The 17,315-nt window shown below is 39.0% G+C and overlaps 4 protein-coding genes across 5 annotated transcripts; 3 read left to right on the top strand and 1 right to left on the bottom strand.

Moving 5' to 3' along the window:
* Positions 1-286: 286 nt before the first annotated feature.
* sdr42e1 (short chain dehydrogenase/reductase family 42E, member 1) lies at positions 287-1,929 on the bottom strand. Its single transcript, XM_079555194.1, has 3 exons — positions 1,796-1,929; positions 1,597-1,664; positions 287-1,417 (listed from the first exon to the last, which is right to left on the bottom strand). The coding sequence occupies exons 2-3, from the start codon at positions 1,650-1,652 to the stop codon at positions 319-321; spliced, it is 1,155 nt and encodes a 384-aa protein (XP_079411320.1). The 5' UTR covers positions 1,653-1,664; positions 1,796-1,929; the 3' UTR covers positions 287-318.
* Positions 1,930-2,292: 363 nt separating this feature from the next.
* On the top strand, positions 2,293-3,604 carry LOC306962689 (arylamine N-acetyltransferase, pineal gland isozyme NAT-10-like). The gene is made up of 2 exons (XM_079555915.1): positions 2,293-2,403; positions 2,645-3,604. Exons 1-2 carry the CDS (start codon positions 2,394-2,396, stop codon positions 3,520-3,522), a joined length of 888 nt encoding a protein of 295 aa, XP_079412041.1. The 5' UTR covers positions 2,293-2,393; the 3' UTR covers positions 3,523-3,604.
* Positions 3,605-5,626: 2,022 nt separating this feature from the next.
* On the top strand, positions 5,627-8,701 carry cnep1r1 (CTD nuclear envelope phosphatase 1 regulatory subunit 1). Of its 2 annotated transcripts, none has more exons than XM_079554598.1 (6): positions 5,627-5,730; positions 6,292-6,363; positions 6,629-6,666; positions 6,952-7,061; positions 8,254-8,308; positions 8,400-8,701. In XM_079554598.1, exons 1-6 carry the CDS (start codon positions 5,706-5,708, stop codon positions 8,439-8,441), a joined length of 342 nt encoding a protein of 113 aa, XP_079410724.1. In that variant the 5' UTR covers positions 5,627-5,705; the 3' UTR covers positions 8,442-8,701. The 2 variants fall into 2 exon arrangements, with proteins under 2 accessions (XP_079410724.1, XP_079410723.1); XM_079554597.1 differs by having other exon boundaries at positions 6,593-6,666; positions 8,400-8,694.
* Positions 8,702-8,830: 129 nt separating this feature from the next.
* heatr3 (HEAT repeat containing 3) lies at positions 8,831-16,963 on the top strand. Its single transcript, XM_079555304.1, has 15 exons — positions 8,831-9,090; positions 9,378-9,550; positions 9,797-9,884; positions 10,114-10,214; positions 10,415-10,524; positions 10,803-10,943; positions 11,032-11,324; positions 11,734-11,824; positions 12,232-12,386; positions 12,496-12,578; positions 12,649-12,785; positions 12,860-12,948; positions 14,961-15,104; positions 16,291-16,467; positions 16,607-16,963. Exons 1-15 carry the CDS (start codon positions 8,953-8,955, stop codon positions 16,718-16,720), a joined length of 2,034 nt encoding a protein of 677 aa, XP_079411430.1. The 5' UTR covers positions 8,831-8,952; the 3' UTR covers positions 16,721-16,963.
* Positions 16,964-17,315: the final 352 nt, after the last annotated feature.

Below are 17,315 nucleotides of genomic sequence, written 5' to 3'. Positions count from 1 at the left end.
AAGTAGAAAGTACAGATACAGGCTCTAAAATGTAGTGAATCATAAAAGTACCTATAATTTGCACTTTTTACGTTGTTACTTTCCACCACTGATTATAACTTATCAGTGTAATCACATGTTACATTAAAAAAATCAACATGAAGCTGACAAATCACATGTTTTTTATTGTATTTCAATATTTATTAAGGCAATGACCAATACATGGTTATTCAAGGTACAATATTGAAATAGACTTTGTGAATGTACAGTAACATTGCACAGTCACAGTAAAATAGTTGTAGCTCTTCCTCATACAAACGTGTTGAGACAAAATATTCATCAACTACCAGCAACAGGAAGAAAAGACAGCATCACCGCAGCAAAGGCAGAAAGAAACATAATATTTAGTATAAATTGCCCAAGTCCAGAATTCTGAATTTTTCTCCCATGGCCTCGACTTTTGAACCACTGTACAACTTCATTAAGGTCATACTTCTGAGGTTCGTAACCTAGTTCAGACATAGCTTTGGACATGCTGAAGTAATGTGTGACACCTGTTTTATAAACTTCTGTGCGGGTCAGAAGGGGTTGGAAGTTATAGACTGGGCCGATCACATAATGAATCATTTCTGTGAGAAACGCAATGTAATAAATCAAAGTCATTGGGAGCCGCAGTTTTGGAAAAGGGTATCCCAAACCCTCAACAAGCGGTCTAAAAAATTCAAAATTGTTGACGGGTCGACCATCGGAAATAAAGTAAGCCTGACCAGCAGAGCGATGTTGTTTTTCTGCCATCAGAGCCTCAGCAGCCAGTGTATGTGCTGACACCAAATTATCCACGTGAACAAACTCCACAAGACTAGAAGGATTTCCATAAACAAATCTAAATATCCCCTTCTCAATGTAACTCACTATCCTAGGTAGGTGCCTCTGTTCTCCCGGACCATAAATACCAGCAGGTCTTAATGCACAGGTTCTTAGGACCCCGGAGCCGTTGTATAGTGCTGTCCCATTAGCTTTTAACACAGCCATTTCAGCCAGAGACTTGGTTCTGGAGTAGTGGTCGGGATGAAGATGGAGAGGAAGATAAGGAAGACTTTCATCTCCATTTTCTATTACTTGGCCTCCAAACACCACGTTGAATGTGCTAGTGTACACCAGTCGAGACACACCATTTACAGAGCAGGCTTTCAGAATATTCTGGGTGCCTTGAATATTCACTGCCTCAATTAATTCCCAGTTAAGTTGCTCCCTGCCTGACATCCCATAAGAAGCAATGTGAAACACACAGTCAACATTTGCCACAGCTTTTTCTACTTGGTCATAGTGTCTCACATCACCTTTCACAAAATTAACATTGTCAGGCAGTTCTTGTGACGGTGGGGCTGTGTCAAGGAGAGTAACCCTGAACCCTTGTTTCTGGAGAGTGGTTGCCAAGCTGTAGGGTAAAGCACAAATGTGTTATAATCATAATATAAACTTTAGATTAAAATCGACATTTTATTAAAGTGCACTCAGTAAGTTATACAGTACACGTTTGAGCATGGTACGACAGCGCCACCTTGTGTTTATATTTCAAATGGCATGACTGCATGGATAGCAACAATAATAGCTTACCGGTAACCAAAGTATCCACATCCTCCTGTAATTAACACCGACTGAGCAAGGTCCATATCACACCAAGGCTGAAATGGACATAAAAAGCATTAAGGCGTTTAAAATGTAAGAAGTCAGGTCTTACAACAATTTCCTAACAACTAGAGCCAAAAGGAGACTATGCTTCACTATGTCCTCTTTTAAACACCAAATAACCTACCAAACTCCAAAATATTCAAATTCTTCTAACACACCGAAAGCCCCTCATGTGGCGCTTCCTGGTGAACTTTACGCAAGTTCTTTCCAACCCCACGGTTCCTGCAACAGATGTGTTTGCGGGCAAACATGCAGGCAAGGCGTATCCTAAAACCGGAAGTGAGACGCAAGCACTTTTGGTCACCAAAATACAATATGAGGAAACGTTATGGAGCGTTTTCACAGTTAGTGTTCTCTTATTCATATTCTACAGCAAACGTATGCACATTTTTTCAGCCAAATAAATGGTATATTTTGGGCATGTATTAGGCTCCGGTGTGTCACTACACTTTCTTTCACTTTAGTATTTTGTTTCATGTTCCATAAATGCACGGTGCAAGTCAACGTGGAATGGAAAACGCTAAACAATAAAAGATGAATTGTGAAAATGAGTTGACCTGTGGTGATCTATCATTATATCTTGTAATTGTAACTGCACCCACTGGTGGCGGAAGCCAAGTTGCTGTGTGCGCATATCTTTTCCGACAGCACTCTCTTTTCAGTCCAGCCTAAACCTTTTCAAGAAGAGCAGACAGATCCGCTGCGAGAGGAACGTATAGCCAATGTTTCATGGTGAGAAGAGGATTAAAGTTATCTTATTCACAGTGACTTATATTAACGCTTAACTTTTGACTTTGTACTGATTGGACCTTGCTAGTGTTGAAGGCTCAGTAGTCTACTTCGTATTTGAGCTTAAAGTGTGGCATTAATAAGTACATTTATATTCAATTGTGTTTGACTGTTAAAAAACTTTCCTACTTTTGTTGGAAACGGAAGTGATTAAACAGGAGTTATGTTGTCTATGTGTGTTCAGGTAAGATGGACCTTACACAGTATTTCAAAAGAATTGGTTTTGCTGGACCATTCCAGGGACCAGACCTTGCAACTTTGAAGTTGATCCATAAACTGCACGTGATGTCCATTCCTTTTGAAAACCTCAGCATTCACTGTGGAGAAAAGATAACCATGGACCTTGAGGTAATCTTTAACAAGATAGTCAACCAAAGCCGTGGGGGTTGGTGCCTTGAAAACAACTTTCTTTTTGCTTGGGTTCTGCAAAAAATGGGTTATAACAGCACAATTCTGGGCTCCAGAGTTTTTAACAGCAGTCTCAATGATTTTGGTCCTGTTGAATCCCATCTCATAAACAAGGTTGTGATAGATGGGAAAGATTACATCACAGATGTAAGTTTTGGAGTGTCTAGCCAACTGTGGGAGCCACTGGAACTTGTTTCAGGAAAGGATCAAATTCAAGAAGCCGGCGTTTTTCGTCTCTTAGACAAAGGAGGATTGTGGGTATTTGAAAAGACTGGCAGGAAACCTGAAGTACTCAATCCAGCATTTGTCAAATCACGCCTGGTGAATAAAGAATTGACAAAACCAATCTATGGCTTTACCTTGGAGCCACGGGTCCAGGATCATTTCACCGAGATATGCCAGTCACTTCAAACGGATCCCACGTCACTGTTTACCAACAAATCCATCTGCTCATTGCAAACACCAACTGGATTCAAAGCTCTTGTAGGATGGACATACAGCGAAGTTACCTACAGGCCTGACAAAAATGTAGATATTTATGACATGCATGACATCACCAATGATGAAGTTGAGAAAATTCTGTGTGAGGAATTCAATATAAGACTTTCCAATAAGATGCAGCCTCGTGACAAGACACCGGCGTACACGCTTTAAAACAGTGGGCATTAGATCAAACGCCTCTTATAATTCTGTCCATAACAACAGTTTGCAGAAAGAAATTGTAATGTAAAGTATGAATATAGACAGCATTTTGATTTTATCATTTATTTGATCTTTGTAACTATAATCATTTCACTAATAAAGCCTTGCTCTCCCCAAGAGATAGTCTAAATAAAGACTGTCTGTTTCATTTGTTTCTTTGTGAATAAAAGCAATGCATTGGACAATATTGATGATATTAGCCTATTTTAAGGCGATCTTGGATAGTATTTCTTTTTTTATAGTCAAACAACAACCTGAACAAGATCTGTTACTTTTCATTCTTATATTAAAAAGGACAAAATATACGGGGGAAATGACAAACCTAAACCTATAACCTATTTGCCCTGTAGGTCCACCAGATTTTTACCCCCTTGTAATGGCATTATATTTATAATTTTTTTTGAGCGGCTCCGTAAAAAGAAATTTGAGGAACCTTGGAGTTACTTTGATGACGGGATGTCCCTTGAACATCATACCAAACAGCTGATCCGAAACTGTAACTTTTTGCGCAACATCTCTAAGCTCAGACATAAAGTTTCATGTCACGAGCTTGAGATGATTGTTGTTGCTTTTGTATCCTCACGACTGGACTATTGTAACAGCCTGGTTACATGTGTTAGTGAAAAAGAATTGGCTTGTCTGCAAGTAGTCCAAAATTCTGCTGCGAGGCTTTCACCCACCGGAGAGCCCATGTTACTCCAATCTTAAAATCTTTACATTGGCTGCCTGTCACACACAGAATCACTTTTAAAACCATGGTGCTGACCTTTAGGGCTCTCTCATTAAGGGCCTGATCCAGCCTTATGTCTCCAACAGGATCCTAAAGTCCTCCACCCAGAACGTGTTGATGGTCCCTCGCACTTGTTTTAAAACCTGTGGAGACAGATCATTCAAGGCTGAATGAGCTGCCCCTGTCTCTGTGCATGTCGGATTCTGTGGACAAAGTGTCAACTTAAGATGCACCTGTTTAAGCAGGCTTTTTTGCCACACCATACCTAGGCCATGTGTTTTGTGCCTTTTTCTATTGTGTACATCCCCGACAAATGTAATATGACTTGTATGTGTATTTTATGTAGTATTTACTGTATGTTTTTATGGGAAGCGCTTTGTGACCCTGGTCTGTGAAAGGCGCTATATAAATACATTTTATTTCCTTTTTTTTTCCCATCATGAACCATCAGTTGTTGTGAGTATCCTTCTTTATCCATGAGCATGACACTACTATTGTGATTTGCTCCCAGAAAGTTGTGAAACGAGCTTATGAATTGGGATGATCGACAACTACAGTAGAGAAAAAAAGGAACAAATGTATTAATTAATAATAATAATATTTAACCCTCGCTCTATCTGCCATTGTTTGTAAACAAAAGCTCAGGTCTACTTATTATTTTTTTTAAACACTCTGATCCAGGGGTGGCCAACTAGTCAGAGACCAAGAACCGAAATAATCAACCATGATAGAGCCACAAAGGCACCGACCATTCGTGAGATCCAGGGGCGGTAGTTTATTGTGATTAAATATAATGTGACTGTTATATTTAATCACCATAAACTATAACTTTATGCCTGGCCCTTTCTTCTTTTTTCTTCTTCAATAATTGGATGCAATGGCTTCCCCACCAAGATTGAAATACATTTTTATTAAATAAACTGACATTTTGTGCTGTTCTGCTGTCTGTTCTGACTGGGACAGTATAAGATTTTTGGATGGAGTGTGTTTGTATGTGGGGCCCTGCCCACTGAGCCCCTTCCTCTGATTCGCCCTTGGCCTGTGCGCTCAGTGCCTGCAGCTTGGTCCTGACCACTGGACTTTGTAGAGAACGTACTCTAGGCTGCACAAAGTTCATAAACTTTAATCAGGAGCCAGTTGTTACAGTTACAGTCACAGAAAAGTCAATGACTCTGCGTATTTCCGCGTTACGATGTCGCGTTACATAAGAGCTCGGCTTTTTTCTATTTCCTAATTTTGATCTTTTTCTGTGAATATGAAGCCAACCTTCATCAAATAAAGAGCAGGCTAATCAAAAACTTGATAAGCGCTACGCAAACATAAACGTGAAGCGGATTGGTTGAACGGGACGTCCGTCAGCGGGAGAGGAAGTAGCTGCGACCATCAGCAGCAGCCACTCACAGACATGAACTCTCTCGAGCAGGCCGAAGGTAAAAAAACAACAACAGACACTTGCATTCTGTTTCAGAGCATATTGGTTAGACACATTAAGAACATTAACACGAAACTGCCTGCTATTAAAAATAGAAAGATATTAGAGCAGTTAAAAGTCCTTTGGTGTTGCCAAAGTTCACCTAGCATGTGTGCTAACAGACTGGATGCTAGGCTCAAGCTATTTTTGCTACCATAGGTGGACATGCAATGTGAATGCAATTAATTGGTTAAAAAGAAAAGAACAATAATCTGCAAGTAAATGGCAATACAAACAATAAAATAACTTGTCTCCATATTTTAATCCAGCCAAGTAACCGTCAAACCTCTAGAAACGAAAAGAGTGTGATTCTCCTTGTGTTTGTATTTCAGTCCTTACTCAAATGCTAATCCTGCTAGACATTATTAAAATGTTTACAGTGAACTGAATCTAGATTTTACAACAGAAATAGTAAAATACTGCCCTAGATGTGAGATTGTTTTCTATAAATTCACCTGCCATTTAACACCTACCAATAAAATAAGCAATTTTCTGTAATATACATTTTATATCTTCACAGATCTTAAGGCTTTTGAAAGAAGACTTACAGAATATGTCTCTTGTTTACAACCTGCAACAGGCAGATGGAGAAGTAAGTGGATCGTACTTTATACATAAGCATTATATTTTAAAAGCCGCAAGTCTAATAAATTGTAATACATTTTACATTTACATTTTTTCGAATAATAATCTATAAAATCTTACAGTGTTCATCCAATAAAACTTACTGTTACATCTTTTTTTAGCTGAAAGTTCAATAGATTGTATGCCATTTTGACAGTATTGTTCAATTGTTCAATGCAATGAAATTGTCATTACAGTGATATTGATAGTGGTGTCTGTCTGTACGGCTACAGGCGCATGGAACTGGTTGATAGACCCTGATACACAAAAGGTTTGGAATTGCTATTTTGTTCCTGCCTAAACAGTTTCTATTTTTTTTTATCTTAGATTGCATCATTACAGTTTTACATAATCATATCATGAGAATATTCTATCTACATGGTATTATGTAAAAGTATTTTATCAACACACCAATGTTAGACCCCCGTGCACATGTCTGTGATGACACTGTGTAACATGAAGATTCCAAACAATTGTTTTTTTAAGGACTGTAATGACAATTCTTTATGCTTGGATCATGTTTTTTCAATGTTCTAATGCTGATTTTACATTCCAGGTATCATTTTTCTCCTCGCTTTGGAATCATCCCTTTTTTACACTCAGCTGTATCACTCTTATAGCACTGTTCTTTGCTGGAATTCACAAACGGGTTGTGGCACCATCAATGTATCCTTTGTCTTTCCGCATAACTGATGTATTAAGATTATATGCAATTATTTGGAAAAAAAAAGCCAAAAACATTTTGAATCTGTATGTAAATATAAAGACACGTCTCTCTTGCATGGTGGTTGGGGACAGTGCCTCTGTCTGGGGTGGTGGTCCCTCTCTTTAAGAAGGGGGATCGGAGGGTGTGCTCCAACAAGGGATCCTACTTCTCAGCCTCCCCGGGAAAGTCTACTTTAGAGGAGGATCCGGCCGATAGTTTCCACATTGGATTCAGGAGGAGCAGTGCGGTTTTCGTCTTGGTCGCGGCACACTGGACCAGCTCTAAATTATACCCTCCATCGGGTGTGCGAGACTTCGTGGGAGTTCGCCCAACCAGTCCACATGTGCTTTGAGAAAGCGTTTGTGTGTGTCCTGTCCCTCGTGGTGTCCTGTGGGGGGTGTTCTGGGAGTATGGGGTACAAGGCCCTCTACTAAGGGCTGTCTGTTCCCTGTATGACCGCAGCAGGAGCTTGGTTCGCATTGCCGGCAGTAAGTCAGACCTGTTCCCAGTGCATGTTGGTCTCCGCCAGGTTGTCCTGTTTTGGGAACCTCAGTATCTCATCTCTGCCGTTTGATGTTGTTCTGTTGGCTAAATCAAATCAGGACCTCTAGAGTGCTCTGGGGCGGTTGGCTGCCGAGTGTGAAACAACCGGGATGCGAATCAGCACCTCCAAATCCACGGCCGTGGTTCTCCACCGGAAAAAGGTAGCTTCGTGTTGTGGTGCTGGTAGTGATGCGGTGCTGGTAATGATGCGGTCGCTGTATCGGACTGGTGAAGAGGGAGCCGAGTCATGGGGCAAAGCTATCGATTTACCGGTCGATCTACGCTCCTACCCTCACCTATGATCATGAGATCTGGGTAATGACCAAAGGACAAGTTCACGGATACAAGCGGCTAAAATGAGATTAGAGATCGGGTGAGGAGCTCAGTCACCCGGGAGGAGCTCTAAGTAGAACCGCTGCTCCTCCACGTCGAAAGGAGCCAGCTGAGGTGGCTCGGGCATCTGTTTCGGATGCCTCCTGGTCACCTCCCTCGGGAGGTGTTCCAGACAAGAAGATGGATGGATGGATGGATGGATGGATGGATGGATGGATGGATGGAAAATATAAAGAATTTGCAGTATATTTATTTCTTTAACTGTTGTCACTTCAGTATTGCTGCCCGTTGTCGAACTGTTTTAGCTGAATACAACATGTCTTGTGATGATGTAAGTTGAAAATTAAGTTGTTGCTTGTCTGCACTCTAGTGTCGTTTTGTTGTCTAATACCACATATATATTTTTTATCTTTCTATTATAGACTGGAAAGCTCATTCTAAAGCCACGGCCCAACATCCAGTGATTATCAACTTTACTGCACGGTTATCTAATAACCATCTATTTGTGTTAAGCACTGTACTGAATTATCTGTGTGAAGTACTTTTTCCGACTCCTTTTCATGAATATGCTTGAACATCAACCATGGTTAGTTCCATGACATCAACTAACTTTGTCACTAAACATTTCCCTAGTCATGAACTAAGATGCTGTGTTTTTTTGTGTATATGCTGAGCATGTATTTTATCAAATTTGAATTTTTAAAGATATTTACGAAATAAATGGCTTATGGATTTGTATTTTTTTTGCTGAAGTTGTGTCATGCATTGTCATATTTATAGCGTATATATCATAGATCTATGGTATTTATACACACGACCACGCGACCTTTTACGACACTAGGCTTGCTTTGTGAGCGCGATCAGTTTACGGCACATTTCGATCTTCCACATGGCAGCTGACCATTGCACTAAATACAGGAGTGATAAGCAGTAGCAAAATTGATTTCCTCATAAAGAGACTACATTGTTCTTGACATGGGAAAGAGTAAAACCACCAAATTCAAACGCCCGCAATTCAACGCCGTGGGACTACCGGCCAGCGCTGTGAAGGATGAGGACTGCGAAGAAGACCACGGCGACGAGAACTGTCCTGCGGATGAGTTGTTAGAGAAAGTAACGCAACGTTTACTTATGTTCTCGAGCCGTAATGCCATTAGTTAGGTGACAATTTGAATGTTATTACCAATATTATCTCCTACTATTCCCCATAACTAGTTGGGTCAAACTACTAGACATTAGCCAAAAACTCTCTAATTCTTGGTTAAACAATTAGGCTATGTCCTGTCATGGTTGTAGTTTACGTTGTTAGTGTAAACTGTATAAACTGACACGATTGAAATAATGTTTTTGCAAATCTATAAGTGTAGCGTCCTATTGACAACTGTATCCAACCCATGTAGTTGCAGAGTCCCAGCGCAGATGTGCGAGAGTTTGCTTGTGCCAGCATTTCTCGTGTTGTGCAGCAGAGCCACACTATCCCAGGTTTCCTACAGAGAGATGCAGTGAGGCGCCTTGGCCCCATGCTTTTGGACAGCAGTGTTGCTGTCAGAGAGACCGCCTCAGGAGCACTGCGGTGAGATCATGATGTCTGAACAACACTGAAAAATATGTCGCACAAATGACAACCCTTTCAGAATCGTATACACAATTTTAACTGGGGAAACGCAACTGAGTCCTGTTGTCTGCTCTTATATTAATTGTAGATGCATAACATATCAAATCAATTATGGTTTGATTGACAATACACTAGCTGGGCTCATTTTTGTATTACACAGGTACTGACAGCTGACATGACTCTGGATCTGTTTCACCCTGACAGGAATCTGAGTGCCTGTGGAGGTCAGGAGGCATGTGAAGAAATGGTCAAGCATGATGTCATGACCCCGCTTACAGCCCTGCTTAGGGAGGTTAGAAATTGCACTGAAAGGCACCACATGATCACTTACATCTAATTAATCTGTATGAACTGCTATATATTATGTCTAAAGCTACAACATTTGAATATGGGCCTAATCTTACTTTAAATAGCATTTGATTGGGATGCATATGTACAGTGACATGCTATGTAAATAAATCCTATTGATTTGTTTAATCTTTTTTCTGTGTTTTTTCCGTTGTGTGCCTGTGTTTTGTCAGTGCTGTTCTGGATTTGAGATTGCTGCTGTGCCAATGAAAGATCAGAGGAGTCCAGTAGAGAATGTCGCTAATGAAGCTGTGAACCTGTTATGGAATTTATGGTAAGCCTTCGGAATCGCATGTTATCGGCAACAGTAACATAAAAAACACGCACATGTATATCGAGGCATGACATAAAATATTTTGTGTATTTTTTTCTTTAGTATAGTCCGCTTTGCTGATACAGATGGAATTAATATATAGTTGCACTGTTAGATAATAATAATAATAATTAATGTTATCCATTATTTTGTGTCATCAGTGAGAGCAATACTCAAGCGCTCTCTATCTTCAATAAATCTGGTCTCCTGGATGTGGTGGTCCAATGTTTGGAGAAGTACCCTCACAATGTAGAACTGGCAATATCTGCTGGTAGGTATACAACTAAAACAAGCACCTATTTAGGCAATATTTCCTCTTTAGCTTAACACTATGGACATAAGTTATAAGCCTATCCTTTACACAATGTGTTATGGTGACTGAAAATGTATTATGTGAGATGCAACTTAATAGATAATCCATAACAGTTTATGTAGTTTTAATCTCGTGATTATAATTGTGATACTTTCAGCCATACCTATTTGGCAATATATTTTTGGTTTTAATATATCCATTTCTTAAACTCCGTCTTTTGTCTTTGAATGTTCCAGCCCACTGTTTACACACAGTGACTGAGGATAACCCAGAGCTGCTATGTAGCATAAACACAACAGTGCTTGGAGCCCTGGAAAAAGTGCTGCTCTCAACTCAGGACTGCATGGCTTACACTCTTCTCCGAGCACTAGCTGCAGGTTTGTGTTTTGTTTTGTTACATTTGCCATTCATGATTGATAATGATTGATTTTGGTTTATACATTGCTTGTCTTTGTGTATTTTTAGGAACACTGTGGAACATGAAAAGTAGTCTTCCTGCTTCTCACCAGGCCCAGCTGCTCAACACTGTCGTAGCCACTTTGTCAAAATGTTTGGATATAGATGCTGGAACTCTGATCCCTAAACTCAGACATGCAGAGGAGGACCGCCTCCTGAACACGGCCTCCGTTCCTGGTGTGGAAAATGAAACCTCTAGAGACATTAACGCAGATGAAATGGAGGAAGACGAGGAAGCACCAAATCCAAAAAGAAATGGCAAAGCTGCAAAAGTTGATAATGACATCTCAGACTTATTGCCTGTAAGTGTGCTTTCACTGTTGCATTGTTTGTTCTGTGTTACATAGTAATACATATTCTTTGTTCATTTACTTATAAAACATAAGTTGATTTAGAGTTGATGTGCGCTATACAAAGGCGATGGTAGCTCGGATAAGAGTTGTTTTTAAGCTGGAGGTTAGCTCTTCATATCAGCTCAGCTTTACCCAGTGACAAAAAACATGTTAAAAGTAGCTCTCACAAATACACAAGTATGGGACAGTGTCTAATGATGTAACATCAAAATGTGTGTGGTAATCCTGTTGCTGTCAATTTACTGAGTTTTCAGGGTTGCAATTAAACAGGCCAGTGTGATGTGTCTGTTATAAAGCAACTTAACTAGATTGACAATGCGGACATAGCTGTTTTTCTGAAATAGTCATTTTTGTCCAGACGGGTAGAGAGGAGCTGAGGGAGGCAATGGCCTTGTTGACAGCTCAGCAAACGTCCTTAGAGATCATTGTCAACATGTGTTGTTCTGACGGTAAGTGTTGCACCACCAATGTGTCACCAATTGTAACTCTAGAAACTCAAATTCTTTGACAAAGATCCTTCAAATAGCGATGGCTAATGTTCTAAGACAGTGGTTCTCAAACTGTGGTATACTATTGGTGGTACTTCAGCTGGTACGTATGTATGTTTAGATTTAATTTGGTAGTTTAATTTATGCTATATCACTGCATTTAAAGATCAAAGTTTTTCTGGTTTACACATGTTTTACACCAGTTAAGTCTTCATTCATCTTTTTTAGGTCTATTTCAGACCCAGTTTAGTTCATTTGAGAACCATTGTTCTAAGAGTTATCAAGTTTTCCTTTCATTTAGAGATTTAGTTTTCATATCAGTTTCAGAAAGACTTATTTGAACATCAGTCTCCTAATTTTTTATCCAGATCCTTCTGATGATGAATGGGAGGAGTCATCAAGCAGTGATGAAAGTGAATTGGGTCCAGATAGCCTTTGTGACGGAGTTTCCAGTCTTATGTCTCCGTTGTGTTTATCTGCCGAAGTCCATGGAGCTTTAATTAGTCACCACATCCCCGAAAAAGCAAGTAACCTCACTACTTCCGCCATCACATTCTGAACCCTTTACTGTTATTGTTTTTCATATTAATATTTAGATTTGAATCTATTATAACGATTGCTATTCTTCTAAGGTTCTTAAGAAGACAGAATTTCCCAGATCTGAGGCCATTGATGCGTGCCACCAGAATCTCTCATGGAAACCCCTAATTAAAAGGTACAGTTGTTTAAAACTGTAAAATGTCTGATGTCCAAACAATCTAACAGCTTCTTGGTGCTACTTTAAGATTGGGGAGAGTTCAGTCACGGGCCTTGACATGCCTCCATAGTATTCTTTCTACGATGGATGTTGAGTCTCTGGGAGGAATAGCAGCGCTCCAGGAAGCAGCTCAACGCCTCTCCTCACTGGTTTTTGGAGCACCAGGCAGGTGTCCATTTTTTAGTCGGTATATATTCCATGGACTTTCTATGTAAATAAATGTTATTTTTTTCCCTCAGAAATTCCTAAGGATGCAGAGTTTCTAGAGGCCGTAACTAGTGCACTAAGATCTCTCTTGCAGATGATTGCTTCCAAAAATATTCCACAGGTATACATTTCAAATTATGCTGGTACTTCTTATGGTGGGAATGGGTAGTTGGTTGTGACAGCAGTACTACCATATTAGAAAAATATTGTATGTGACGCATTTCATTGGAGCATTTTCTGACCCCTTTAAATAATCATCAGTTATTTTTGTACTTAAGCCGATAAAATAAGAATTGAACATTATGGTTTCCTACATCAATAGTTCTAAAGGTACTTTTCACCAGAAATGGGTAGCCACTCAAGTAGTAGGAATCAAGCCACAGACATCCATTTAATTTATGCATAATTATGTAAAATGAACACACAGTATTCAGTGCATGCCTCAAAGACATAGAGCCTCATAGCTGTAATATTTCTGCCTTGGTTACTTTCTTCACTTGGTTATTTTACAGTGAGCACTGTTGGGGATATAACACAAAAGCGGAAACATCCTATCATTGTAGAGGTGGACAATGTGCCAAAAAATCATATCACAACATAGCTATCAGATTTGTGCGCTTAGTATTCGTGCTCTCTCAGTATCTTGCCCTGAGGTAGTTAAAGCTCTCTGCTACTTCTAAACGTAGCAGGTGTAGAGTGACCAGATGTCCAGATTTTGACTGCTCAATCCAGTTTTTATACCTCATGTCCAGACAAAGGAAGCCTGTCCTCCTTTTTGTGCTTTTGTCCAGATTTTGGCTTGAGCAGCATCTGTCCCTTCTTGTGCACCTCTGCCTTTTTATACTGCGCTCTGCCTTCAGTACAGTGACGCTTTCCCTTCAGTCTCGCTGCGCCTGTGGATATCCTAGATATGACCCTTACTGCGGTCAGCTGCAACTGTTCACTGCAGCAGCTCAGCGCAAGCCGTTATCCACCTGCACTCGGAGGGAGCACTCTGAAAAGCAAGGAAGGGACAGACATAAGGCATTCATCGCTCTGTTTTTATCCATCACAATGTAGTTTGCACTTGAGCCAAAGGAGCTTGAAGAGCATGAATGTAAAGTTCTATCTTAACTTCTTCATTGGAATAATATTTTTTATCCGTATGTAGGCTTATGGGGGCTAGACAGATAATTAGGCTACAATCATGATTAAAATCAGCAGATGATAGAATAGAATTTCTAATTGAGACTAAATTACATTCTTCAAAGAATGAGATAATATTGCTTTATACATTTTTTATTGAACCCAACATATAGGTTTTATTTTTCTGTAAGTGGGTTTTTATGTGTCCTCACATCTTTTGTCCTAACATTTGAGCTGAAGTGTCCTACCTTTCGAGGAGTCATTGGACAAAAGTGTCTGTTTGGGCATTCTGTAGAGTTACATTAAACATAAAATTCACTGAATCACGATATGATCTCTCCAAATTGGCACATTGTCATTGGGATGAGAATAGGATTCAATTTTTATTGTCATTGCACCCAGCCCCATTTCACTTTGCACTGACCAAGATCAAATTTCTGACAGAGGAGAGAAAAAAATTCTTATGAGTATTGAAGGGCTGAGAAGCCCTCATGGAGAGTGTCAGAACGACGTTCAATGGTCATACAAAATACAGGTGCTCGTCATGCAATTAGAATATAATGAAAAGGTGCATTTACTTCTGTTACTCAACTTCAAGTGTGAAACTAATATATGATAGATTCATTACATGCAAAGTGAGATATGTAGCCTTTGTTGGTTATCATTTTGATTATTATGGCTCACAGCTTGTAAAAACCCAAAATGAAAAATCTCAGAAAATGAGAATATTTTAAAAATGCCATAATCATCAAAATTATAACAAAGGCTAAACATATGTCACTTTGCATGTAATGAGTCTATATCATATATTTTATATGCACTTTTTCAGCGCCTATGCTATAAGATGATTTAGTTTTATTAATTTGTTTTGCATGTGAGGATTACTTGGGTTGTTACATCTGACATACATTTCTTGTCAACATCTATAAAAAATTGACCTGTTCATCAGGTGTTTTGTATATTTGTCCCCTTTATACTATATGACGTGATTTTTGTTGGTTTTCTTAGTGTATGACACCCCAGCAACTCATGAGTCTGAGTGAAGCGGCCAGTCACTGTGATGTTGTCAGTGTGAGAGTCAATGCTGTTGCCATCCTGGGTATAACTGGCAGTATGTTGGCAAGAGAGAAGGGCACTGCTGACTCAATCAAGGTATGAAGACAATGATCATTGATGAGTATATATAATATATATATAATGTAAATATCTATATATGTGTATATGTATATCCTCATGGTCGGAATGACTTAAATTACGCCTTTTTCTTAACACCAGCTGCCGCATCATGGGAAGGGAAAACACAAGGGGACACTAATGAGCGAGCAACTTAACCCCTTCAAAAATCTCCATCAAAATCTCTGAAATGAGATATAGAGAGTGAATAGTCACCTGATCAATGAAGCTCCACACCTCCACGTGTAATGATGACACCTTCCCTTTTTTTCCCCACAACATTTATTTAAATGAAGCTCAATAAGACACCTTTAGTAAGCTCTACTATCCTTAAAGTTAGGGTTAGTTTGGGTTAGTTAAAGCTAGCGTTCTCCTGTGGAGGTGACGTCATTTGCTGATCATGTGCCCCTTCATCAGCTGCGCTGCATCCATTATACTCTTTGTCGACCGCTTAAAGCTACTTAAAAGGAATATTTAGATAATAGTTACCCACCAATGTTTATATATTGGTTTGCACTTTTTTTTTTTACTTCACATGAATTATGTCATCTTGTATCGTTCAAAATCTCATCTTGTATCGTTCTCATGAACCCAATTTCGTGTCTCGTCTTGTGGAATTTGGGTTTCGACCCACCCCCACTGCATGCATATATATGTATACATATATATGTGTGTATGTATATGTATAACTATATATAATTTTATATGTATGTACATGGATTTATTAGTGGGACAAATAAGCATTTCATAAACCGCTGATATTGCAAGTGCTCCCACTTAAAGAATGGATAGATCTGGGACCATGATCTCTCTCAGGAAAGCTCGTCACTTTGGTCAAAGTGATAAGTTGCTTAGATCAGCAAAGGGATAATTAGCTTTAGAAAATGTATAATTATTTGATATTACTTGCATTACATCAAATTGCATTTATTAAATTATTTTTAACGAAGGCAATGTGAATTTCTAGATTATTTTTAGATTCTGTCTCGCACTGAAGAGTACTTGCAATATAATATGACAGGCCTCCATTCTTTGTAAGAGGAAAAAGTTGTAAAATTGGTGGCGTATATAGAGGTAGAGGATAGACTGATTGAGATATGGAGATAAAGCTATTCATAAATGTATAGATTATATTGTGGGTGTTGCTAAAATATTTGTCTTACAGATCGTTGGAAATGCCTTACTACAAATTGCCTCAAAAGATGGTGACCTAGTTGTGAATGGTGAAGCTCTCGATGCTTTGTTTGATGTATTTGCGGATGGCAATGAGGCGGAGATTGCAGCAAAAAACATCCAGTTACTTCCTGCACTGAAGGCACTTCAACCTGTCTTTAAGGCCAAGGTAAGGTTGTTATTTCACTGAATATTTACTATATATTTTTCTTAGATTTGTGCTAAAATTGATTTAAAAACCATCCTAATCTAATCTGTTCCATAGAAGTTGAAAGCATATACTATTATTTAAATGTATTTATCTTTAGATACGAAAAGAGGGAAGAGGAAAATATACTCCACAGCAACTTTGTGTGCTTGACAATGTCAAAATCAACTTGAGAAGATTCATCAGTTATTTGGAGAAAGTTGTGAAAAAATAAAGACCTTTCAAAATCAGTTTTATCTGTTAACCATGTACAAATTGTGCAGATATACTATCATGTTTTACAACATGAATTGTGTTATGGTTGTGAAATCACCTATTTATTGCCCAGGCCGTAAAGCAGTTATTGCTGCTTTGCTATATACCTTTCTAATTATTAATTTCTTGATGTAGTACTGCATTTTGCAGTATTTTCTTGTTTTTACATTTAGACAGTTTAACACAGGTCCAGAGGTTGAAAGTTAAGGTATCAAATGACCTTATCTTTATAAAAAAAAGTTACATTTTAAATGTGTAATTGATTTGTCAAGTTTAAATAAAACTTTTTTTTCTGCAGCATTTATCTGAAACAAGTCTTTTGACGATATCAATATGTGTAAAAACGTACGAGTGATGTGCATACCTAGAGAAAACCCGTAGTGTAGTGTTTAACAATGTAATTTCAATAAAACCATCCGTTTTTTGCTTGTAGGCTTCTGTCTGAGTATAATCTGTTATGTAATCAGAAGCGGTTGTGTTGCGTAACGTGCGTAACAACCTGTGTAGAACAGACTGCGCTCTGTGTCCACGCATGCGCAGTTTCTCCGCACACA

The sequence above is a fragment of the Gobius niger genome, assembly GCF_951799975.1.
Source record: "Gobius niger genome assembly, chromosome: 4".
Classification (NCBI taxonomy): Eukaryota; Metazoa; Chordata; class Actinopteri; order Gobiiformes; family Gobiidae; genus Gobius; species Gobius niger.
The sequence above is the reverse complement of the archived record's forward strand: the minus strand, read 5'-3'. Positions and strand labels throughout refer to the sequence as shown.